This window comes from Antechinus flavipes, chromosome 5, assembly GCF_016432865.1.
Source record: "Antechinus flavipes isolate AdamAnt ecotype Samford, QLD, Australia chromosome 5, AdamAnt_v2, whole genome shotgun sequence".
Lineage (NCBI taxonomy): Eukaryota > Metazoa > Chordata > Mammalia > Dasyuromorphia > Dasyuridae > Antechinus > Antechinus flavipes.
Window position 1 is genome coordinate 68,319,945 of NC_067402.1, and position 27,514 is coordinate 68,347,458.

The 27,514-nt window shown below is 36.0% G+C and overlaps 1 protein-coding gene across 5 annotated transcripts in view; it reads right to left on the minus strand.

Annotated features, from left to right (window-relative positions):
* The window catches only part of NRP1 (neuropilin 1), a 177,603-nt gene that overhangs the window by 76,310 nt on the left and 73,779 nt on the right, over positions 1-27,514 (minus strand). For all 5 annotated transcript variants that reach the window (XM_052001164.1, XM_052001165.1, XM_052001167.1 and 2 more), the window contains 3 exons: positions 18,669-18,896; positions 10,888-11,043; positions 7,960-8,126 (listed from right to left, as the gene is read on the minus strand). In XM_052001164.1, the coding sequence (XP_051857124.1) occupies positions 7,960-8,126; positions 10,888-11,043; positions 18,669-18,896 (551 nt within the window). The remainder of the gene's footprint in view (positions 1-7,959; positions 8,127-10,887; positions 11,044-18,668; positions 18,897-27,514) is intronic.

The window sequence follows — 27,514 nt, forward strand, 5'->3', positions numbered from 1 at the left end:
AAAAAGGAGAAGAAAGAAAAGAATAAAGAAGAGAAGCAGCAGCAAAGTTGGATTCATTTATTCCTTTACAGATGAAGAAAACTCATGTTATCAGGAAATGAATTCTTCCTGTGACTTCTGCTACATTTTCAATGAATTCTCATTACAAAAATACATAGATTTCCAGAGTAAATATTTTTTTAAATTTTTTATTATTTATTTTTTTCAGGGTAAATATTTCTAAGACTTGGTGACTCATTAAATTCAGATTTAAAATTTTGGTCTTATAAATTGGTCTGGCCATCTCCCACTTGAGCACTCCCTTCAGTTCCATGCCTCTAGCTTGTTTCTTTGTGGCTATGCTCACTTAAGCTGATAGTGAGCTATTTAAGTAACTTTTTTTCCTCTTTTGCATAGCAGCTGCTGTTGAGATTCAGAACTATTCCCTATGCCAATTCAAGAGTTGAGGGAAGAAGGAGGAGTTGCTAGGGGAAAGGATTTCCTGGAGTTGTTCTAGGTAATGTGAGCTTTTGGATAAGACTTGGGATTGACTGTCAGGAGATTTGAGTTTCTGTCACAATTATGGCCCTAAATAACCTCAACATCTTCAAATATAAAATAGGAATCATGGAATAATAATTTATATTTAAAGAGTACTTTTCTTATGATAGCCATGTTATTGGTGAGGAAATGAAGATTCCAAGATATTAAGTGGCTTGCCCATAGTTAACAGAATTAGCAAATGTCTGAAGTGGGTCATAAACCTATATCTTCAAAATACAGGGTTTAATACTGTAGTCAACTGACCAACTTGTCTTCATGTAATTTTAAAGGTTGAAAGGAACACTGAAGCCTGTACAGCCCTAAAGTTGTTGTGCCATTTCCTTTTATTGTTCTGCCTCAGTTTCTCTGATTGTTCTATCTCAGATTCCCTGAATTGTTCTGCCTCAGTCTCCCTAGCTGCAACCCCCCCTTCCTGACTATTAGGACTGATATAACTTAGGGCTGGTACATAAACTGTACATGTCAATCTCAGATAAGGGGAAGATCTTCTATTTCAGACATTCTGGCTCCTAAATCCTCCCAAATAATCAAGAATTTATGTTCCTCACCCACCAACTGTCAGAACCAGATTTATGATCATTCCTGGAAATTTCTGCTCACTAGTATTCGGACTCCACTCCTTCTCTTTGTCTCCTCTGATCACTAAAGCCCTATAAAAATCATTGGAATCTCCCATTCAATGCTGAATTCTTGAGATAAAAGGCCAATTCAGCTCTAGGGGAAATCTCTCCCTCTCAGAAATAGAAAAAAAATATTAAAAACTCTAATCTCTATCTTGCCTCAATTTCTCTGGCATTACAAAGTCATCCTTCCTAATGTAGGATTATCTTCCATAATATTTGGGGCAGGGGACACAATTTTCTTGGAATTTTTTGAGGACAGGAAAATCATTAAGTTTCATGTTGAGTTGTAGAAAGCTTTGTCATCAATGCAATTCATCTTAACATTTATTTTTCTCTATGTTAAGCTCAATAAACTTTCTTGCAGATTAGATGATATGATGATATATCTAGAGCTGGGAGAGATTTTAGAGATTACTGAGTTCAATTCAGTCATCTTACACATGAGGAAAACAAGAGTGAGGTTAAATAACTTAATACTTAGTAAATGGCAAAATTAGAACCCAGATACTGACTCCAACCCACCATTCTCTCTCCCTATGAGCAAACACTTCCAGTACCCTCAATTAGCATTTCCCGATTCCATATGACCAGCTTCAAGTATTTTAATATCCTCAGTGGCTTCAAGTGTTCAGACTATTTTTCATTCTAGTCAACTTCCTCTGGCCACTTTTTAATGTATATATTTCCCTCTTAAATTGTGAGGGCCAGACTCACTGAAGGTCATGCAAATAGTGGTAGCAGGTCTGGATTTGAACTTGATTTTGATATCAAATTAACCCCATCACTGCCTCTCTATGGAGAGAATGAAAACATCCTTAGTGTCCAAAAAAAGCATAGAAATGAATCATCACAAAAGATGGCCGCTAGCATCTCTTTTTCTGCTCTATTTCCCTACCTCATACTTTCAAAATCAACATCAGTATTAGGAAAGCAGGGGGGAGGAGAAAAAAAAGAAGTGGTTTCTGGTTGACAGAATCATTGCTGTATATAAAGTGCAGTGAGGAATGATTCTTCCCCCCCCCCCTTTTCTCATTGATCTGGAAATGTGATTTGCCCACAACAGGACAGATTTACCAAACCAAACAGGATGTGGTATGCATGACCACCAGAATGTGTAAGGAGTTTCACAGAGACAGAATCTTGCCTTGTGGGAAAACCACCTCCCCCCAAAAAAATCCCCGAAACATCACAATCTAGAGGGGGAATAAAACTTAAATCTGATTTCAAAAATTTGCCAAAAAATGTGACTTCTGAATCCATTGGTTATTTTTATTGTTCAGTTATTCTCAGTTGTGCCCAATTCTTTGTGACCTTGCTTAGAATTTTCTTGGTAAAGATAATGAAGTGATTTGCTCTTTTCTTCTCTAGTTCATTTTACAGGGAAGGAAACTGAGGCAAATGGAGTTAAGTGACTTGCCCAGGATAAGATAGTAAGTGTCTGAGGTCAGATCTGAATTCAAGAAGATGAGCCTTCCTAACATTAAACTGGGGCCTCTATTGATTGTTCCACCTAGATTCCTGGAATACATCAGATGGAATTGCATTTGGTTAGTCATGAAGGACATCTTCCTTTTTTCCTGGTAACATTGTCCTTATTCTATTCAGTCTTTTGTCTCTTGCCTTTTTTTTTTTTTTTTTTTTTGTCTCCTGGCATTTTAATCAGGGAAAAGTCACAGTTGTTTTGAGGGAAGCATTCCCAAGAGCTTTAATTAAAACCAGGAGGATAAATCTGTTTACAGTGTGGTGAATATTATCATTAATAAAACATTAAAATAATTAAATGAATTAAATTCTGCTTTGTTTGAGAATTTTTTTGGTCTCCATAATACAAGTTATGCTTCTGGGTTTTTTTTTTTTATGATGAACAAGAAAAAAAGATGAAGGATTTTCCCCCCAGAAGATTGTTAGAATTGTAAAGCTTGAAAGAAACTTAGTGATTGTTCTCCTTCTTCATGTAAAAGATGAGGACATAGAGCTCAGAGGGGTAAATGAGCTGGATACTTTTGTGAACCTTGCAAATTAAGGGCATCTTTAGCAGCAGGAATTCTTCTAGTTTTGACCAGATTGCTGATGCTGCTACCCAAACCAGATAATCAGCATAAAGGAATCCGACTAGTAAAATGGATGAAATACACTTTAGAGTGACTTTGTATCCATACGACAGCAAAATGTCCAGATCAAAGAGAATATCCAAGTGAAAGAAAATATCCAAATGAAAAACCTGGTTCTTTAGCTTCTAAAGTCAGTCTTATCAAACTCAAATGGAAGAAAGGCTACTGGGGGCTTCATACTGACTTAAAAAACAACACCTCTCCTCCCCGCAACACTACGGCTCTAAAATATGGATTCTTGGTCTTTTTTTTTTGGTGCACGGATCTCTTTGGTCATTCAAAGAAATCTAGCAATCCCAACATATTATTTTCTATGTTGATAATGAAAGGAAATGCTAAATTTTAGTTAAAGATAAGTGAAACTAAAGATTCAATTTCCCCCCAACCAACTTCATAGATCCCACTTATCTGCATCCCAAATTGAGAATCCTCTGGGATACTAACATTTCTTTCTTTTCAATGAGATGTTTAGTATGTCTACATACTTCCACCAATGAATGCTCCTTTTCTGTTCTTTTGGGTTTGGATCATTAAAGTTGAATTTATATCTGCTTAAATCAAAGGATAAGGTATCGTGCAGTGCACATTGTTTAGCTTGAGGGACTCGGCACTTCCTGATTTTAAAGTAAGATCAACTTTGCCATTGACAATCAGGGATTTTCAGGTGCTTGGGATATGCAAAGCCTTTAAGCAGGATACCTAAGAGTCCCATTGTATCAAGCCTCTGAAATGAAAGACCTTCCTCTTCTTTTCTTTGACACTGAAGTACCACACGACTTGTTTTTAAGCTTTCTTGCAGACAACAAATCTCACAGGAAACACTGTTGTGACCATTCATACTGCTAGTTAATGAGGCATTGTTTTTTTTGTGTCATTCAGTCATTTCCTAGGAAAACAATGGAAACCCAAAGAATGTTCTTCTCTTAAATTAAGGGAAGCTTCCAAATGCACCTTATTAATTTAACATATGCCAGCATTCATGCTTGCTATCACCATAGTAATATAGTTTTGAGGCACATTTTATGCAAAATTTGAAAATGATTTAAAAGTATATACATATACATAAATTTTATATGTGCATATTTTCATTGCATGAGTAATATTTACATACATATATGTTAATTGCATGAAACATTGAATGGCATAGTAGCTGGAAGAATGGATTGGAATCAGGAAGGACTGGATGCAAGTCTTGCCTCTAACACATATTAGTTACACAATCATGGGCAAGTCACTTAACCCCAGAGGTCTAAGGCTACAGAATACAGAGGAATTGCTAATCTACCTTAGTGCCAGGAGTTCAACATACATCTGCAATCATGGGTGCAGACTAAAGAACTTCTGCCTGCAAAAATGCATATAACTATATATACATAAACAGAAATCAATACATACTTAAATCCCTTGTTTTGGGAGAAGTGTGATTCTTGCCCTTGGCTTAAATTATACCATGTTTAGCTATTTGTTTTTATTTTTTAAACAAATTGCAGTGACCCCTGATTGCCCCAGGATTAAATGTAAACTCCTTCTTTAGCTTTGAAAGTCCTTCACAACTTGATCCTAACCTATTTTACTAGCCTTATTGGACATCACTGACCCTCTGGGATTCTGCAATCCAGCCAAGCTGACCCTTCCTCTGTTCTTCCATCATCTCCACACCTTTGCTTGGATCATCCTTGGAATGCACTCCCACCTCACCTATGCTTGTCTGCATGCCATTCTGCCTTCAAGACTCAACTGAAGTACATGTAGCCTTTTCTGACTTCTCCAACCATTAATATTCTCTGTCCTTAACTACTGAGTACACGTCTGTCTTTATCTGCTTAATCTGAATTCTGTACACACTTATAAATGTACTTGTCTTCCCCTTTCCCCCCTCACTAGAATATAATCTCATTGACAGCAAGATTTGCTTTATCCTTTGTGTATGGTCCTTAGCACCTAGGACAGTGCATAGCACATAGCAGGTCCTTAATAAATGTTCGTTGTTAATTTATTAGACAGCTAGCTGATAAAAAGAAAAATACTACCACCAGACCAACACCTTCCTAGATTTTAAAAAGCAAAACAAAACAATAACAAAACAAAACCAAAATTCAGAAATACAAGAGATCATTCGTGATAAGGACATACATTCTTTTTGTATCCCCAGCACTCTGCACATTTAATAAAGGTTTATGTACCAATTGATCAAGAGCACCATGTAAACATACTCAGAAAACTGATGATAATTTTTCACTTCAAAGTGAATCTCACAGATAGAGCAGACTCCAAAATCACCTCTCTATATCTGATAATGCATTCATAGGCCAGTGATCACTGTGCCAGTCACCATCTCCTCAAGAATGATGAGAAATTCAGAGGAAGGTACTTTATCTAAAGTAAGAAGTCCAAAACTTCCTTGGACCAGTGGCTCTTGTTTACCTGGACAACCTCTGTTCCTAGGGTCTATTTAAGATGTGTCTAACAGCTACAGATGCTACATAGAATGGTTTCTATTTGTTACTGACAAATACTAATTGAAAGGCCATGTGGTCTTTTTTCTGCTGAAAGGTGACAGAAGACCTTTCATTAAAAAAAAAAAATGCTACTGCTGCAGTTTCCAAACTCCTGCCAGGCCACTATCCCTAAATTATTGAGTTCTTCCCTTATGATAAGAAGTTGGATTTCATTAACATTCCGACTCACTCAGCACTGCAAAAAATGTATCCTGCCCTTCTGAGCTAGGGCTGTCAATCACCCCTCAATTGTGTGTTGGTTTAGGGAAGCAGAAGAGCAAATTACCAAGGGCTAGGTTGACACAGGCAACCCCATTTAAATTCTGTCTTAATCCTGAGCAGCATTCAATACTCTCAAGGTAACAGTAGTTTGTCTTTTCTCACTCCCAGAGTGATTTGGTGGACTTTTATTTAGAGGGCTAGTTGGAATTCAGTGAGCCATAATAGACCATTTCACTTTAAGTATATGTTAAGCTAATATTGACTTTTCCACTGTAAAACAAAATCTCTGTTATTTGTACTCAAAAGATTGAAAAAAGCAATAGACATGGAAATAGAGGATTAATCATCCCAGCCTTTTCTCTCTTAGACCTCTGGAGAATTAGTTATTTTTTATTTGCCTAGCAAAGATGCAAGGTAAACTCTGTCACTACAGAAAACTCTGGATTTGGAGTTTAGCAAATATCTTTTCCAAGTTTTGCCTAGTATTGATCCTACAGGTCCAGATGTAAATGTTTCGATTAGCTTTAGATCAAGAAATCAGATGAGCATGTAGCTGAAGATGAGCCAAAGGTACTAGAATAAGGGGCAGGGGAATGTGCAAATTAGAATCCTAGAGGATGAAAGCATGGGAGTAGAAGAGCAAAATAGGTTTGGGGAGGTAACAAGGGTAAGACTCTCTGTTTATAACCATTTTTCCAAATTGCGATGGGGGGAGGGATGGAAATAGGTGGATACTGTTCCCAAAGGGATGCCGGGAGATAGATGGTACAGATCTTATTTCTTCCATTTTGTTAATGAACTGAGACTTAGGATTTATCGAGTCTCACTTCACTACTAGGGATCACATCTAGAAACCAAAAGCATCCTAGTGTTCTTTCCACTATGCTATGTTTGCATAGGTGAGCCATGAAACTGAAGGTATCTAAACAACTAAGAATTATCATTTATATAAGACAATTAAGTTTCAGAGAGGCAATGACCTATATTGGAACAAGGAATTTTCTCCTCCAGGAGTTCATTGTATTGATGAAATTACAGGTCGAGTCTCCATCCTTAATTATTCAGCACATTCATTTGTTCAGTACAGTGGACAGAGGGATGAATTTGGATTCAAGAAAATCCAGATTCAAATCCTGTCTCAGACACTTATTGTCTCTGACTATAGACCTGTCATAATTTCTCTCTATTTCAGTTCCTACCCTGTAAAGTAAGGGGCTCTACATCTAGTTCTTCCAATTCTACATTTAGGATATTATATATCTTTAAGGTTTATAAAACACTTTACACAGGCATTTGAGCTTTCCAACAATCCTGGGAATAAGGTGCTACAGGTATTATTATCCTGATTTTAAAGATGAGGAAACTGAGTGATTAAAAGTCTTAACCAGTAATTGCTGGAGGTAGTTGGGATTCAAACCTAGTTTTACTTTATTCTAACTTTCGTACTCTATCCACAATGCTAAATTGTTTCTTGGTTTATTAATCTATTTTTAATGTTTTATTTATGTCAGGGTGGAAAAGCAAAATTTCTAATGTACCCCAAATTCTTTACACCTTAGAAAACACTCCCAAACAAACAGGCAATATAGGCTAAAAGGTGAATTCCAAATCTTTTGAAAAACCAGAAATATCTGTAGGAACAGCTTTCTTGTGATGGGAACATTCCAGAATTCATTTGGCTCCAAATCCTTTGAAAAGCATTTTCTTGACAGTGGAATAGCTAAATGTTAGTTGAACTGAACTGAATTGAATAAATGAATTTGCAGGGATTTTATTTTGTTCTTTATTCATTCTGACTGTTAATACAAGCACACTAGAGTAATTTGATTATTCTTACACTCCACAAAGTGATTTGGCTTTGTATTTTCTTTTCATTTAAAGGTATAGGGCACAATATTGGTAGAGACAGTATACTTTTCCATGATCATCTTGGTAAATGTATATCTGGCCCCGTCTTCTTACCTGAATCCACTCTCTATAGGAATCTTCTCCAGGAGTCCATCCATTCTCAGGGTAATTCAACCGAGATCTTTCTGAAGACCAATTGGTGCTGTACTGGGAAGAAACTGTGATTTGGTCTGAATGAATTTCTCCTGATTCCATGCCCAGTGGTTCCATACATGTGTAATCTGAATGGGGAAAAAAAAGGGCAGAACTCTTTTAGCATTTTCTATGGAGTCTCTAGGTGATACTGAATGTGATTTTTATCTTTTTCTTTTCAATCCAGTAAACTAAAATGCTAATTCTAATGTATACTAAAAGTCTATAGAAACTTGACTTGAGACAGTAAGATTAGCAAAATAAATAGCACTTAGATTAGCATTATCACTTGTGTTTCCATGACAATCCTTTTAGAACCAATGGTAAAAAATATTTTCAAACCAGTGATGAAATTTGCTATATATGGAACTTAAGTTTAGAGAAATGTTCTTTCATTTTTAGTAGTAAGTGAGGCATACTTTGATTTATTTTGGTAGCTGAATTTCTATATAAAGTCAACAGATTAAAAAGTTGAAGACAACTCTAATTTTCATAAATACAATCTTATTTTTCCACAGATACACATGAAAATAAATGAAATGCTTTTTGTTTGCAGATTTTCAGTGGATAATTTCCTAACATTTTGCTTATAGAATTGGGGAGATTGAGCAAAGTAACTTAGAGTAAACATTTAAACACACCAAGAAAATTTTTATTGAAGGAACTTTGGCATTAATCATTTTTATATTGAAGCTTCCTTCTGTACTATGACTCATTTATCTATATTAGAAATTTAATACTTCATCTATCTGGTGCTCAGCTGGCTTGCCATCTTACACGTAAGGAACATAGTCAAGAACTAGGAATCTAAAAAATATTTTTGAGTAGCCAAAAGGAGGTTACAAAGTCTATGTATGCACTTGAGTACTTTGAGGATTTCACTCAGAAGTCTTATATACTTACATAAAGACTTGCTTAGTATTACATACAACTTAACTATGCTGTTTCTAAAATCATAAATTAAAAGTAACAAGATATGGGGGCTGATCTAGGCAGGTATTTTGACAATGAAGAGCAAAAGTTCACAGAGTGACATTTGAGAGAAGAATAAAGAAAAAAATCAAACACAATCAAGATGAAAAATTCAAAAACAAAAACATTTGAGAGAAGGTAGCTGGAGGGGCAAAGAGACCTGCACATTTCAATAGGTCTTGATGGAATTGCTATATTACAGAAAAGTAGGGGTGAAAGCTAGACTTGGGATTTCCTTGGTATAAAGAAATACAGAGAAAGAAAACTTTAGGTCAACACCTTCTCTGCAACCTATAACCATAGAGAATTACCTAGAGCTAAGATATCAAAGGGCTTGCAGGCACTCCTAGTGCTGCCCAGGACCAGATTAAAATGTAATTGGGAAATATTTAACAAAATCAATAAAAATGCAATAAAACATAGATAACATCATATTGTAAGACTAAGTCAATATGTAGTTGTAGAAAATCCATGGAAATGGATTAATGGTTCTGGTTTCTATTTTTTTGAAGCTTCTGCCCTACAGCTTGCTCTAGAGATTTTCTCATAGGCAGTATGTATATCTATCAATTACCTTTTTTTTCCCTCTTAGCAAGAAGTATTATCAAAAATATCAGAGAAACAAATATTTGGGAAAGGATGTGGGGTGATGATATTGTTCACTTGAAAATCAAAGTTCACAAAAGAAAAAGACCTAGTGAAAGGCTTTCCAGCACTTTGGTAGATCATCTATGGAGGATTGGTAGGAAATATATGGAGGGAAATCACCTAACAGTATGATTAGATTGCCATGGGCGCCATTTTGTAGGGAATACCTAAATTGATATCATGGATCACTGAACTATTAAAGTCAATAAACTTTAGTAAAGATGACCCTGCCTGAAGTAAGTAAGGGATAGACCCACCTCTGACATACCAGCTGTGTGACCCTAATTAAATCCCTTATCCATAAAATGAGAAGGATAATAATGCCTCTAAATTTACCTCATGGGCTTTCTGTGAAGGTCAAATAAAAATGTAAAGTATTTTATCAGCCTTAAAGTACTATGTGAAATGTTGACTGTTATTATAAAGAAGGTCAGTCCTATAGTTTCACAGAAAAACAGTAGCACATAAAACAAGTCACTTTTAACAAAGAGTAGAAAGAACTCCTGAGCCAAAGAGAGAGCCAGCTGTGTTTGTTCTCTCACCCTTATTTTAAGATATTAAAAGAGCTATAGTCCCTATGTGTCTGTAGGACTGATCGTTGAGAAGGAGCTTAAGTTGGAGAGCAGAGAGTCTCGCTGTTATCCAAAGGACTTTTTTTATTGCATCCAAAAGTACATTTATAGAGGGCTTAAAAAAATGTTATAATAGAAATCAAAACGTGCTTCTGGTTAGTTGGAGGGGAAAAAATGTATATGCTACCTTCACTATTTCCCGCTGAATTAAATTCTATCCTGTATTCAGCGTGATTATAGTGTGGGTGGGTGGAGTGAGCACAAATGCATATTCATTCTTTCATTCTAGAATCAATGTTCATCCTTTCATGAACTACAAGCTATCATTTCTGCAAGGGCATGGGTGGGCGGGGAAAAGTGGGGCACCCAGGCTGACTAGAATTCACTGGTTCAAGGCATTGTTTTGTCATCCTTCAGTTTTTCTACATCATTTCCAGACTGTACAATCAGTTCACTTTCATTAGCAAAATTCACAAAGCAGCATTTTCCTATTGCTATTTAGAAAAGTTGATTCTTTTTTTTTTCCTTTAGAAAAGCAAACACCCAGCCCCCTTTATTTATATAAGATTTCTTTAATGTTTCATGTGGCAGCAGGTGTGTGGGAAGGCAGAACAGAGCCTATTTTCCACTGGGCTTTAGAAGATGAATAAACACTGACCTTCTGAGACACTGCTCTGCAAGACACTGTAGTTAGCAGAGAATCCCTCTTTGGCTATGGCACTGTCAGTATAAAAAGCCAGAGATAGGATGCCGGTTGAGGAACGGATGCGACCTGGTGTTTTCTGTCCACAGTAACGCCCAATATGAGGACCAACTAGGAAGAAAGAAAGGAAAAATAAAACAAAAACACAAAACAAAACAGAAAATGTCAGAATGTCTTTTCTCCTGCAGCAGATGAGAGAACAACAGTTTGCAAAGATGAGTCCCAGCAGAACACAGAAGTGTTTTTCTAACCCAAATCATGGCTTCCCTAGTTAATTGGTTTGCAGTAAACATATTGGGCCAGGTTCGCAGGGACGATTTAAAATGTGCTCCTAGGAGCAATGATGGGCAAAACCACATTCCCCAGTGAACAGGATTATTTTCAGAAGGAGAAATGAACTGCTTGGTTCAATTGCAAAGAATGAGACTTGGGCAGCCAAGTGGTACGTTGGCATTCACCTCCGTGCCCAAGCTTACCACTGGAAGCATCGGGGAGATGCTTCAAGCTGTGCATAATCATCAAACCCTTTTCCAATCCTCTCCAATGATTCCCTCAGTCCTAACAAAGGAAAATGGAGGAACTGTCTATATCTTCAGACCCCCTATCAGCTTCAAGAGTTTGCTTAAGGCATGGATAACCTCAGCTTCCATCCTTGCTCTATTCCTTAAGTGATCTTTTGTTTGGGAAAGCCTCATGTGTAAATTGTACCGCACCATTTACTCCTCAGTGGCCCATGGGGAGACAAGTTAATATTTGCGACTGTTTAACAACATATTTGGAGACTAGAGATATCAGTAATTGAAGCTGAATAACAACTGGATATTCATATTGGAAGAAATATCAAATTCAAATCAATTCCAATTGTTCAGTGATGGAGAGAGTCATCTACACCCAGAGAGAGAACTGTGGGAACTGAATGTGGTTCACAACATAATAGTTTTCACTCTTTTTGTTGTTGCCTGCTTGCATTTTATTTTGCTTCTTTATTTTTTTTACTGGTTTGATTTGATTTTTCTTGTGCAGCACAATAATTGTATAAACATGCATGTGTACATTAGATTTAACATATATTTCTACCATGTTTAACATATATTGGACTATTTGCCAAATAGGGAAGGGCTTGGGGGAAGGGAGAGAAAATTGGAACACAAGGTTTTGCAAAAGGCTAATGTTGAAGAACTGTCCATGCATATGTTTTGAAAAATAAAAAGCTTTAATAAAAAAAGGAATATCATTTTCTCTAGGATTCTTGCCTTAGTTCTCTTGGAGAATATTGTCTAAAATATCTAGTTTATGTGTATGTTTAGGCATATCAAATGAATTGCAAACATGGATTTAACTGTAGCCTAGAGGTGTGGAAGATGAGAGGTAAGCAAGAAACCAGATTAAAAACTTAAACTGGTGGTAAGAAGTTCTTGTTATTTATTTTAAGTTAGCAATAGCAATACCTTTATTCTGAAGTATTTTTACTATCTTTGGCAAATGGTCATTTTGACAATGCTGAAGTCTTCTGGGTTTGGAAAGCTAATAATTATTTTTTGGTAGACCACTAGCAGTACTGAAAATGACTTTTCATTGTGAAGATTTTTTAACCTAGGTTCATGGATCATGAAGGAGTCCACGGATTGATTTTAGAGTATCCATAACTTGGATGGAAAACAATACCTCTTAATTTCAATATAATTGATTTCCTTTTTAAACTTATACATTTATTTTATATATTTAAAAACATTCTTCTGAGAGGCTTTACCAGAGTTCCAAAGAGGGTCCCATAGGTTACAACACTGAATTATACAACATGTCTAATGGAAGCATATCAGTTGATTTTGACTTAGATAGACAAACTTGAATCACATTTTTTTCTTATCCAGGAAATTCAGCTACCTGTTGTATAATTCAGTGTTGTAACCTATGAAGTCTAGGTCACCAAGACTTTTCCACAAAATGAGCAAGCAAGAAGTTAAAAGATTTTAGTCGCATAGAGATCAGGATACCAATGATAAGTCCCTAACAACCATTCCTGATTAGCTATTTTCATGAAGTTTGTATATGACCAGAATGATCACTTCAACAGTTTCTTTCTTTCTCTTTTCCTTTCTTCCTTTCTTCCTCTCTTCCTCTCTTTCTTTTTTCTTTTCTTTTCTTTCTCCTCTCTCTCTCTTCCTTCCTTTTTCCTTCCTTCCCTTTTTCTTTTCTTTTCTTTTACCACTTCACTCTGTTTTTCTTCTGTTGCAGAATATGCTAGCACAATGTTGCTACTTAAACTGGGTCTACTCAGGCAAATCATTTAGAAAAACTGAAGCTACACTGGATTGCAATCAGTCAAACAAGGCATTGTGTAAATGGAATGTGTGTATTTATTTAAAGCAATGAATAGAACTAAGTGGTGGTTATGACCAAATTAAACTCTTCCCTCCCCAGCCCTACCCATTTTGTGATTATAACCTTATCAAAATGAAGACAAAATAAAATTTAAAAATTCAAGTAATTTGCTTAGAAAACTCAAAAAGCATGATGCTGTAAACATTGGAAGGGAGTATTTTTATGCATTATTCCCAGAAGGGGTTCACAGGTTTCAACATACTGAGAAAAGAGTCTTCAACATATAAAAAAAGGTAAAACTTATTTTATGTAATATGAAACAAAACACTATTTTAGTTCCCCCCAGCCTTTTTTTAACAATGCATCTATTAAACTTTTCCCCTTCAAGTTCAATTGAATTCAACAAGCATTAATTAAATATTTACAATGTGCCTGGGACTATGATAGATTGGGGGTAAAAAAGGTAACAAAGAAGATAAAACAAAACATTGTTCTCAGGAAGCTCACCAGCTCTAGACCTTTCCTTGTGAAGATGCTGGAGTTGTTTGACATTCCCTTTTCCAGCTCATTTAAATATGAAGAAACTGAGGCAAATAGGAAACTAAGCCCAGAGTTACTGATAATAAGAATTGGGGGCTAAATTTGAACTCAGGTCTTCTGACTCCATGCCTTGGTCTCTCTCCTATGAATTCATCTATGTGGGAGTCAGCAATTAAAAGCTGTCTGAGGCCACTAAATGATCAATTAGCTTATCCCATGATCACAGAGCTAGTGAGAGGCAATTTTTGAACCCAAGATTTCTTGATACTAAGACTGGCCCTCTTTCTATTACTCTACTTTGATACATATCTTTAGTATATATCTATAAGTGTGTGTTGCTTAAGCCATAAACTAGGTTGTTTCCAAGAAAAGTGTCCAAATAATCACTAATTCTTCTCTTGTCTAATTTATGAAAGGGATGGATTTCTCATTTTTTTCCTTTTATCTTTCACATATTCTAATTCTGGCTTTGCTATCTCCTCCTACCATTAAATACATGATTTCTCTGTGGGGAAATATCTATGGATGGGTCTGCTCCTTTGGACAATGACCTCTGCTCACTATAATCACTGGTTTTACCAAGAATTACGAGTGACAAAGGGAAGCTGTGGCCTTTTTATTAGGGCAATTTAGCCCCATCCCTTCCCCCTTCCCCCACTCCAACTATTACCCAGCTCCTTAGGGGGAAAGGAACCTTTGAAATAGCAAACAGAAGAGAACTTTGTTTACTGCAGACTCATAATTTAGAGAGTCTCCATGACTCACTGGTTTATAATTTTTAAGACATGCTTGGTAATTCTGCATTCTATCTTTTAGAATATTGCCCCCGGATATCATAGTGCTGCTCTCTTTGGTAGCCTTCAAGATATGGGAGTGAAAAAGGCTTTTTTGAGAGTACTACAAAGAAGTATTGAATTTTCCTGTACAACAGTGAGACCCTAGCCAAGCAAAGTAATGCAATATTGATCCGGGGTGTGTGGCAGAAGGGAAGTAAAGGAGGGAGTACTTTTTATATATGTGACTAGTTGTATATTTGGATGTTCAGAGCTTTTGGATTTTTCTTTTTGCTCACCTCAACTTTTGAGATAGGAATAAATTAGTATTGTGCATAAGTAATACCTTTTTTTTTTGAGTGTTATTCTAAAAACAGTGGAATTGCAATTAAAGAAAAAAGAAGCTGTACTTCCAACTTTGTGATTACAAAGATACAAGTATAATGCAATTGTACTTGGAAAATTGTGCATGTAGCATGTAATTGGGAGGAAGTCATTAGATTAAAATGGCAGTATCTTATCAGTAAGAAAGTATATCTCTCTGACTTTCTAACGATACCTACTCTTGATTGCAATGATTATTCATACAGTAGTATGAATTTCTTCTTCATCTCTCCATTTATTGTGATCCTGCTTTAATTTTCTTCTATTGTGCAAAACTTTATTCATCTTTTCAAAAATGATAATCAATTTTAATAAAGTACTTTTGGAGGAAGAAAATATATGTATTTTAAAAGTACAATATATGCTAATATAATTTTTTATGAGTTAACATGCCTTTTACTAGACAATTTTTGCAGTACAAAGAGTACCTCAGGGAGTACCTAAAATGATTTCTACCACCCATCCATCTCTGCCATCACCCCAGAAAGTCCAGGATTTATAATTATCTTAGTAGTTTTAAGAGTTTAGGTTTAATATCAAACTATAGATAAATAGATTCTATTCACATTTCACATGACCAGAGTCTATTCTTAAAACATATTCACAATTACTGGAATGTAGATAACAAGCAAAGATTAAAAAAAACACAATAAAACAATAACAACTTTATCTCTACTTATGTCAACAATTGAAACTAAGCATTAATTTTTGGTTCTATAATTTGGTGCAAATACTTGTGCAATTAGCCAGAGTAGGAATAACCCATGGCTCTCAAGCCATATATGTAAACTTCCTTAAATTACTTCTAAGCTGATACTTGAGAATCAAAAGTACTCAGGAAAAAGTGGTAGATGGAGATGAAGCATTCATCATGTGCATGCTTCATATTCTAAGTTTTTAAGTAAACTGCTTTTCTTCAAAGCCAATGTAAATCAATGGGTTGCTTTCAATTACTTGGCCATTTAATTCAATGTTTATGATAAAATGCAACACAAAATCATTCAATGGCTGAAAGCCTTCAGCGCCTTCTGCTTGTTGTTTTTAGAAAGGATTTCAAAGATCCATCACAATTTTACTGGCAGAGGAATTGTATGCTTTGAAATGCTATGACAAAAACGTCTCTGGTGCCATTGAAAAGCCCAAGAGAATCTGGTCTCTCGTTTGGGCTAGAAAATTAGTGAGACATTTTGCTGGAGCAAGCTAGACAAGGTCAGCTAAATATTAACAAATACATAAACACATTTATCATATTCCACAAACCAGTTTACTCGGGGAATAAGTCAAACATGCTAGACTTTTAAAACATGAGGGAATAGCATGGCTGATAACTTGTATGGTTAATTGTTCCTCATTTCGACTCAGTGATTTTCTAGAACCAGAAAATTACTACTTTGAAAACCCCTTGACATTAATAACAATGTACTCCATTTGGAAAATGTTCTAAATATGTTGCTTGATTGGACCTTCTTTTCACATGTCAGTTTAAATGAAAGTTCTAGAGGGGAAGGCTGAAAATTTGGGTTGTGCACAAATAAACCCATTATTAAATGTTCCAGCTATTGTTATAATGTTGTTATCACATTGTTATAAAACTGTTTTCCTAATTGATGGATTGAATGCTGGGTAGTCAATCAGCCCACTGTTTTGGCAAACTCATTACTTAATGAAGGAGTTTCAGCAAAATCATCATAACCCTATTTGTATGATAAAACCCCTAAGGAGGGATTTAATGTTAACTCACCCATTTCATCTAATGACAATATAAGCTTTCACTAAATCCAATTTTCTCCCCAATTGTTTATACATTAAAAAACTTCTCAAAGTTGAACAGTAACTAACATTGATGATATTAATACCAAGAAAGTGGTTCTGCCATAACTTTGTGCATTATTCACTTACAAAGTGAATTGAAATAATCCTTCATTTAGCTATAGTTGCTACCATAAGTATGGCAAAAAAGGCAACAGAAATAAAGAGCTTAGATTATATGATTTTTATGATCCTTACCAGCTGCAAAAAATATCATAGGATTCTTGGAAATAGTTGGTTGAACATGGCCTATTCTCTGATTTTTAAGAACTGCCAAGTTGCCCCATTTGGATTCATGACCTGTACTTTCTCCAGGGAAATATGGATGTTAAGCCAGACTAAACACACCACCAACAAAGCAGCTGAAACAAATTATTTGATATAATCTCCCTTGGCCAGAATTCGGGGGAGGAGGGGTATATTTTAGCCATTTACCTTCAAATTCCCAAAGATTAGCATAGAAAATATTAATTTGGAAGATAAAGAAAATCACTGTATTTCATATTTGGGCATCTGGTGACTCCTCCAGAAAAGGGTCAAGAGAGTTTGGCCCCAACTTAACAGCAGCTTACCAATGCCTGAAATTTGGAACTCACAGGGTAAGAGGATTGTAAAAAAATTAGGGGTTCTCATTTGTTCTTTAGCCTTAAAATTTTTGAAAATTTCTATGGCATTAAGTTTGGGAGACAAAGTTATCCTTAAAAAGAGCATTTGGATTGTTCAGTCACTTGAATATGTATAAGGTGTGTGTGTGTGTGTGTGTGTGTGTGTGTGTGTGTGTGTGTGTGTCTAAGGAGGGGAAAAATAATTTTGGGAGATCAGGAGCCCTGGATAATTGTCTCAGTTTTTAAAGTTGTTAACTTATTCTGTAACCTTAACCTCTCTGGGTCTCTCTTCTTTTGTTCAATGAGAGGGTTAGTTCAGATTGGTCCCAAACTTCCTTAACACAGTCCAAATGTGTGATTCTATAGTGGACTTTTTAAGATAACTTAAAAATACCAAATGACAGCTTGTCTTGTGACATTTGAAAAAGAAATCTTTGGGAAGTTAATGATAAAGATCTGGCATACATCCAAATGTTTGTGGCAACAATTTTTGTACTAGTCAAGAAATGGAAACAAAGTAGATGTCTACAAACTGGGAAATGGCTAGATGTGTTGTGGCACATGAAGGTAATGGAACCTCATTCTGTTATGAGAAATGATGAACATAGAGAAGCATGGGAAGACACATGAACTGATGCAAAATGAATTAAATAGAATCAAGAAAAATGATATACGGTAGGGACCAGTACACTACAGCCCAAGGACCAAATCAATGCAGCCGCCCCATATTTGTACAGCCCAAGCTAAGAATGGTTTTTACATTTGAAAATACAATGAAACTTTATTTTAAAATATAAAAACTATTCTTACTTCAGGCTATACAAAAAAAAACCATAGAAACCATATTTTTAAAAAGGCAGCAGCTTTTAGTTTGCTGCTGACCCTTGATAAATGCAATGACTATAATAAAGTAAATGGAAAAAAGCCAGCAACAAACAACAAAACAATTGAAACTGAATATTGCAAAATTATAACCAAGTTTGACTCCGAAGAAAAGAAATGAGTAGGCCATGTCCTTCTTTGCAGAGGCGAGGAACATTAAATACAATGTCCGTTATAGTCAGAATATAAGGACTTTTTCAATATGTTGATTTTAATGACCTTTTTTCACTCTCATTTTTATTCTTTATTTAAGGGGTTATCCTTTGGAAGGAGAAGAAGGAACTGATGTAGTAGGAAGTATAGGCAATACATAAAAAAAGATAAAATGCGTTTCAAAAATAAAAAAAAAAAAATCAAAACAGCCTATTACCCTCTGTCCAGCCCCTCCCTTCCCCAGGATGCTGCCTCTCCTTGTTCTTACCATCAGGGAATCCATCCCAGATTTCCAGTCGGTCATATCGACAGAACATCCCCCCTGGAGGATTAGTATCAGGCTCAAGGTCAAAGCTTTCGAATTCCAAGATAATCTCTGACATCTTTGGTGCAAAGATAATATAAGTGCATTCAAGGCTGTTGGGATACTTTTCAGGGAATCCAGGGGACTTTATCACTCCAGTAGATGAAGTATAGTTTCGGGAACATTCAGGACCTATACAGGCAAAAACAAAACAAAACAAAACAAAAAAGGAGAGAGAAAGAAATGAAGTCCTAATAAGACAATAACCTATGAAAGAACCTACTAAATTGGTATTCACTGTGCGAATCACTGATTCACCCGGTCCTTTCCCATTATTGATAGGTATGAAAATCATTGTGTTCAGCACAGTTTTTCCATTTGTGTGGATCAATTTGAAAACTTCTGCTGGCTTGGAAGAAAAAAAATGACAACTATAAAATCATGTGGGAACAATGAATGAGTAAGCTGCAGAAATCTCGACAGAGCCCCAGAGAAATAATTATAGCCCCTTCAAGCTTAAATCTTTAAATCTTAAGGTTGACAGCCATTTATTGGTGAAATAGAACATTTACAAAAGCGGGTGAGTGAATTCAGTAGAGGGAGTGCTGGTTTCAGATTCCTACACCAGTGACTGAGTAACTCTGCCAGATGTGACCTATGCCTTTTTGACAAACTAAATGTGAAAGGTAATTCGTACATGTACCCAGGGTGAGTGACTCATTCTGAGTGGTGTTGACACAGGTGTGCCAGTAAAGTGTGGCTGTTAGTGAAGGCATGATAAACTGTGATTACAGGCAATGTTGCTGAAGTCACCTAATATCAATGCTAACATAGTAACCTTCCTCAAAGTATCAGTTCTAGTGTATTCTGCTGTTCTAAAAATTGTTGTTTATGGTGAAAAAGTTGGTGATGAGGGGAAAAAAAAACCCTACAACATTTAATTGGGTCTGACTGCTTCAACCACTTCATTTTTACAAATTGTGGTGGTTTAATATTTCAAGCATCCGGCAAGGGCAGTACCAGAAAGCTGGTATTATTATTATGCGGTGACAATGGCAGTGATTAACATACTAATAATGATCATGGGCTCTTTCTTCTAAGGAAAATATCTTAGAGGTGACATAGTCCAGTCTCTTCATTTTTGCAAGAGAGGAAACTGAGGCTGAAGAGAGTTAAGTGATCTGTGGTAGAGTTAGGATTTATATCGAGATACTTTCTCCATATGCCAGGGCTCTTTCCAATGCAACAAGTGTCCTTCTCAGGGTGGTCCCATCATCTGATAAATTCATTCCTGTTCTACCCACAAAAGAAAAGAAATCCACCTGAATATTTGAAAAATGTACCTAACTAAATGGCCATGTGAGGACACATGCTTTTCCATGTATTTTTCCTCCATCACATGCTTCAAAGGATTCATTTTAGGAATCCCAATGTGCATATGAAATGCCAGGATGGCCTTAATTTTACAAGAACAAATTTTGGGGAGCTCAGCTCCATAGTTCATCCTGTGTGCATGTCAGATATTAGAATCATCTTAATATTATGAGAACAAATTTTGGGGAGCTCAGTTTTGTATTTTATTTTTTGGGACAGGTGTAGAAGACTATCCATTAATATGTCCCTGAACAAACAATGAAACTGAAGTTCCTGTAATTAAATTCAACAAATACTTATTAAGTGCCTACTATGTATGTGCAAAACATTCTGGGGAATGTTTTCTGGGGAAAAAAAAGCAAAAAAAAATCATCCTTATTCTTGAGGGACTTACATTATGTGAATGGGTGGAGATGGTGTTTTTATAAGTAAACAAGTGCAAAGTATATACAAAGCCATTTGGAAAGGGAAAGAGCATTATTAATTAGAAGATTCAGGAAATGCTTTCATTAGGAGGAGGCAGCTTCAGTAAGCTCTGAAAGAAGTTAGGAATTCTACATAGCAAAGGGAAAGGGAAATACATTTCAGATTGGAACAGATTGTGCAGTTTGGAAATAGAATGCTTTCTAGCAGAAACTCTACTACCATGTGACTTTAACATGGAAAGGATCTTAGGGATCAATAAATCTCATACCTCATTTTACAGATGAAAAGAGCTAAAACCTCAGAACACAGGTGCACCAGAAGGACCAGAATTTAGAAGGATGAAGCTGTGTCAACTGAGGTAGTATATTTTTTTTATACATGTGGCAAAGAAAATAGAGATATCAGGAAGAAAATGTTTATTACAAAGTAAGATTTGTTGTTGTTTAGTCATTTTTCAGTCCTGTCCAACTCTTTGTGATGCTATTTGAGGTTTTCTTGGCAGAGATACTGGAGTAGTTTGTCATTTCCTTCCTCCAGATGTGGAAATTGAGGCAAACAGGGAGAAGTGACTTGCTAAGGGTCACACAGCTATATATATATATATATAGGCAAACAGGGAGAAGTGACTTGCTAAGGGTCACACAGCTATATATATATATATATAGCTATATATATATGTATATATATATATATATATATATATATATATATATATATATATATATGAAATTGAGTTTGAACTCATAGAGGCGAGTCTACCTGACTCTCAGCCAGTCACTTTAACCACTATGCCACAGTTTTTAATTATTTGCTTTTAAAGTGCATTTGTATAAAGAAAAACATTTCTAGTATATTTTGGTAAAATTATTTAAGACCTTAACATCTTTTGATGAATTTGATCCTTGTTAAAAAAAATTAGTTTGAGCAAATATTCTTTACTGGACAGTCCTCAAATTGCCAAGAAACCAAAAAGAAGTAGTCATGCAAGACAAGTTAATTTTATTTCCATTTAATTCAATGAAACAAAAGTTCATGGACTTGGAGTCAGGCTGACCATAGTCTAAGTTCAGATCTGTCCTCAGACACTTAATGGCTGTGTCTTAACTAAGTCACTTAACTGTTTTTCCTCAGTTTTCTCATCTGTAAAATGAACTGGAGAAGGAAATGGCAAACCATTCCAGTGTCTTTGCCAAGAAAACTGTAGATGAGGTCATGAAGAGTAGGATACGATTAAACAACAAGAACAAATGCAAAAAACCTTGAAAGTTCACTTTCAGTTGTTGGGGAGAATTTAGTGAAGAGGCTTCTGAACTAGGACTCAGGAGAAATCTCATCAACTGGATATAAGGAGATTTGAGGCATGAGAGATAATAGAAGAGCTTAGAGGAAAGAGTGAGGATAGGGGATAGTGAATAGTTCCATTTTGCTGGGAACTAGAGTACTTTGTCAGTTTTTCAGTCATGTCCAACTCTTTGTGATCCCATTTGAGTACACAATTGTTTAAATTGAATGTAATTGGAGAGTTTGAGAGGGAGTGTTTTCCCTTTTTGTATTGCATTATTTTGGCTGAATTTCAGCACAGAGAACATTTGGACGCCTTTTTGAAAGGGCTGATTCTCTCCCTTCCTCTCTTCTTTCCTTTCTTCCTTACTCCTCCCTTCCTTTTTCTCTTTCTTCCATCCTTCCTCCCTTCCTCCTTCTTTTCTCCTTTCCTTCCTTCCTCCCTTCCTTCCTTCTTTTCTTCTTCTTTCCTTCCCTGGACCTCTCTATTTGGCCCAGGCTGAAAGGACAGTGGCCACACATGGACCATATCCTAATATTATTTGACATGGAATCTATGACTTGCTCCAATTGGGGTTGGTTTGCACTTCCTTCAATAATTTGGTGAACCTTGCTTGCTGGAAGCTCCCCATATTGGTGCCAGACTTAATTTAGATCCTTGATTGGCTTTAACCCTACTGTAACTCAGAACTTTTGAACTTGTGACCCACCAGCCTTAGCCTCTTCAGCAATGGGAACCATAGTTATGCTCATTCTTTAGTTTTTAAACTCCCCCACTCTGTTATTTATTTTTCAAGAATCAGGGAAGAGCCAAGATGAACATTCATCGACTTGGGAAATTTAAATGGAAAGGAAAGATACTACAATTTGGGATACACCAAGGTTGAGATATCAGTGGGATTCAATATATTCCAATGTAGTTTGCAAATCAACTTTTTAAGTTACTCTGATGGTCTTTCAGCTAAAAAAGAACTAAAAAAGTTTGAGTCATTAACCTATAAAGGAAAAAAAGGTAGCTTTTTAAAACTGTTTATTTCCAGGGTGTAAAACTCACTGGAGCTGACCCCAAGTCAGTGTAGTCAGGTCCTCTTGAAGCAATGAAAAAAGAAAGAATTGTGTTGCTGACTGTAACCAAGTAATGAAAGGAAAGCAGCTTTATTCTCCCTCCACTTCCCAAATTACTCAGGTGATGAACACTAAAGGGGCTGAGGGAGTGAAGCCCACCTGGCAGGAATAAAAGGCAGTTCATTGTGAAGCATTAACACAGATGGTTTCTTGTAATCCCATGACTGTTCTCCATTTGCTTATGCTAGATACCGTGGGAAAGGACACTGATATATCTAAGGACATTAGGGTACTATCTGAGGATGGAAATTGGGTAATACAAAAGAACTTCAGTTTTGGGTAACTCCCAAGATTAATTTTCTTCATTTTCTCATCCATAAAATGGGGACAGTTATGCTAGCACTACTTATATCATAGGATTACTAGTTAAAAGTGCAAATTAGTTACATAAATGGCAAAGCATTTTAGGGATGGTAGCTATCATTTATATTATAATCTTGACTCTAGATGTGACAGAGCAGTTTTTGGCGAGGGGTTGGTTATTTCATCTTTGTGTATCTCAATTTTCACTTCTGTTGGATTCAATGATGCTTAAAATCTCTCCCAAGTCTCTCTCAGATTCTCTGGTTTTCAGTTTAATCCATCATAGGGCAAAAGTAGTTTTGACATTCTTTTTCCCATGTGATAAATTTGCAAAAAGGGGCAGAATGCTGTAAGAGATAGAGCACTATCCTTGAAGTCACAAAGAAATGTGTCCAAATTTTGCCTTGGACATAGAACAAATGTATATTTGGGCAAGTGGCTCGACTATTCAATGTTCTGGGATTCTTTCTGAGAGTATAAGTTATGGAGGAGCATTAATGGAAAGAGTTTCTATATGAATGAAATCACGCATCTGAATCAAAAATCAAAAGGTTTCATAAAATTGACTACAGCCAAGAGATGATTTAAACAGATCTATAGTAGGTAATTGGTTAAAAGAAACCCACTAGAGGAAACCTAGTAGTGATTAAGAGTAGGTAGATTTAGCAACTCTGTGTATGTTTGAAAGAGCGAGAGAGACAGAGAGGGAGAGGGAGAGATAAAGGGAGAAAGAGAGAGAGAGGGAGAAAGAGAGAGGGGGAGAGGAAAAGAGAGAGAGGGGGAGAGAGAAAGAGGGAGAGAGAGAGAGAGAGAGAGAGAGAGAGAGAGAGAGAGAGAGAGAGAGAGAGAGAATGTAAATGAGAGAAACAGAGAGTTAGTAAATACTTTGACACAAGACTTAAAAGGATTTTCATGTCGATAAGTATTTTTGCAGACTCTTTGCTAGCCTGGATATAGATGGAGCACATACAAGAATGTCATATTTAGTAGTTATGGACACATAACTAGAAATTTTATTTTTCTACATTCAAAATCCCAGTGAAATCATGTGTGTCAATCCACAGCTCCTAAGATCTTCTAGCATCCCTTTAAATCCCACAAGACTCATAGCGCTGACATAGACTGTTCCGGTCATCAGGTTGAAAGGTCTTTGAAAATCCACATTCAGACTGGGATGCTCAGATAGGGTGGAGGAGGGTAAATACAACAAAGCTGCTGTACCTCAGGGTAGCTGTGAACCAAGGACTCATAGACACCCAATAGGCAGGAAAATATCTTGCAAAGAGTAAAAAGTGTTAATGGCCCAATGGCACTACCTCTGAGGCTATGGGCAACAAAATGGCCTGATTTTTCAAAGAACCAGAATATCAGGGCCAACATATGAGTGAACTAATTTTACAGTTATATTATTTTATGATTAAGATGATTCATGTGTATTGAAATTGTAAGGGCTATTCTTACATTCTAGAGGTAAAGCTAATCTCACCTATATGAAAATACAACTTGTTGGACAATTTTATTCCTCTGTATCTAAAATACTCCCTCCACCCCCACCTATTTTAGCCAAGGGTCTTCCATATTTATAGTAATTATGAAGTTTTTCTCCAGTATATATTCCACTATATCCAGTATAAAGAGTAAACTCTATGATGTGAAACAAGGATTTACCTGCAATTGAAGACCCTTCTATATAGAAAAGATGAAGTTGGAGAGGTATATGGAACTGTTTGATGATGTGCTTTGAATTTTAAAAAGTAAACTGACTACTTGCATTTAAAACATCAGGCAATGGACAACCACCATAGACTTTGAAGTTGGAAAGATATCTCATGATTGCCCTAAAAGTTTGGCCAAGAATGGGGAGAGGTTTAAGGAGGAAGAAAAACCAGGATCTGGCTGCAGTAATCAAATATGAAATTGTAATGACTTTGGAAGTGATATTGGGAGGAAGAGATCTTTGAGGCCTATAGAAATAAAGTATATTAGTATGTTGATGGACATAAAAGACATAGGATTCTGTGATGATTCAAAGATGATTATACATAGGTGATAGCAAAGAATGGCATATTGGACATGGAGTTGGAAAGGCCTGAATTTAAATCCTGTCTCAGACTTAGGTTTGTAATCCTAAAAATTCACTTAACTTTTGTTTGCCTCAGTTTCCTCATTTGTAAAATGGAGATTATAATTTGATCTCTCTCTCAGGGTTGTTGTTAGGATAAAACAACTTAATAGTTGCAAAGCATTTGCAAACCTATATAAATGCTAGTGATTATTGTTATTATCATTATTGTCCCAAGGTTTAAAGAAGAAGGGTTGGGAAAATGATGGAGACAATTAAAAAATTAGGGGATCTAGAAGAGTTTGTTTGGGAGAAGGGATAAAGTTTCTATAAGTCATGACCATACATGTATGTCTCTTTTCTCTTTCAATCAATTTTTAAAAAATTACTGATTAAAAAAGGCAATTCTTTATAATCTTTATGGGATATTACTCCTTTGATAAAAGCATGTGCATCTGTGTGTGGATTATGGATAGAAAGATAGGCTAGTTCATTAAAAATTCCAACATAGGTCTTGACACTTAAGAATGACTATAAATAGAACATCATTAAGCATGTTGTTACCGTGAATGTGAGTATATGTCCTATAAATGAAAGTTTAACTAGTATACTGGGAAGAATAATGGATTAGGATTCAGAGCACCTGGTTCTGAATCCCTGCTCTGATATTTTCTCCCTGTGGGATCTTGGACAAGCCACCTTTGCTATCTCAGTGTCTCAGCTGTGCATCTGTAAAATGAGGAGGTCAGAGAAGCTGACCTCTGGTTCCTTCCTTTTTTAACCTCTGATCTTATGATCTCAGATCAAAAAGATCTACCTCTGACAGTCCAGGATCCTCTCTCTATGATCCTGTAAGTTCTAGAGTCATCAAATCAAGTCACCATTATTAAGAATTGTTGTGCCTGGTACTGTGTTAAGTTCCGGGATTGAGAGAAAGGGGGTGAAAAATAATGGTTGAGCCCTCAAGGACTTCTTATTCTAATGAGGTAGAAAATATAATTGGATAAACAACTGGGTCATAAAAATTACATATAGAATAGATGGAAAACAGTATGAGAAAGGAAAGCATTAGTTACTGGTTGGATTGGGCAAGGTAGTAGTTAAGGTAAGTTTAGAATTGGGATGTTATTCTTTGAAGTTCAAGAAAGTCTTATTATCTCTGCTGAAGGGGTCTTAATGAGCACCTCAATTAACTACTTGGTTGGTTCAGAATTCACTACACTCCAGATCAGAGATGTGAAACTCATCCTAACACCAGATTAAAATGTAATTGGAAAATGTTTAACAAAATTAAAAAAAAAATGCAGATAATGTTAAATTATGGTTTTCTAACTCAATATGTAGCCATAGATCCATCTCTATTTTTGACATCAATGCTCCAGACTACTTGGAAAAAAAATAAAAACTCCATATTCAAATTTAATGAATTAACCTTTTAGCTCTTCCATCCATTGCTGACCCAACAGAAAGGGACTATATAATATAAAATATTAATCTAGTGAAATATAAATGACAATCATTTTAATTGATGTTATTTTTACAAATTCTACACTCAGTAATATAATTATTTTTAAAATATTGACTCTGGACATGATGAAAGGCAATGGGAGAAAGGGCTGGCCTGGGATATAGAAAATCCTATCTCTGGCACATATAGGTTCCATGGCTATTACAATGCCCCAGGAATTCTATAAGGTTATAAACTGTAGATGAATTTGCCAGTTTTTTGTGGTGAAGTTTTCCCAAGTTCACTACATAAAGATTACAACAACAACGACGACGATGGTGATTATGATGAACAAAAGTTCCAAGGCACCAAAAAAGACTTTAAAGATACAAGAAAATATACAGTCCCTGCTGTCATGAAGCTTATAGTCAAACAGGAGACTATGATACATAGAAGTAAGTGTAATGCAAAGCACAATGTAAAGGGACAAAGAAAAAGATCAGGCAAAGGAATATTTTAGAAGGAAAAGATTACTTCTAACTGGGGAATTGGGGGTGATTTCATTGAATAGGTGCCAACTGAGCTGGGCACTAAAGAAATGCCAGGCTTTTAGGAGGTGGAGATGAGGAAGGAAGATTGTTTGTGGGAATGCAAGGTAGGAGGATAAGTCCCGGAGATTCAAAAACTTCTAATAAACCAGTGTGGCTTACAATGCACAAAACAGAGTAAATGTGGTAGGCTATGGAGAACTTTAACTGTGTAGCTTATTCTACAGTCAATTGGTAGTCACTG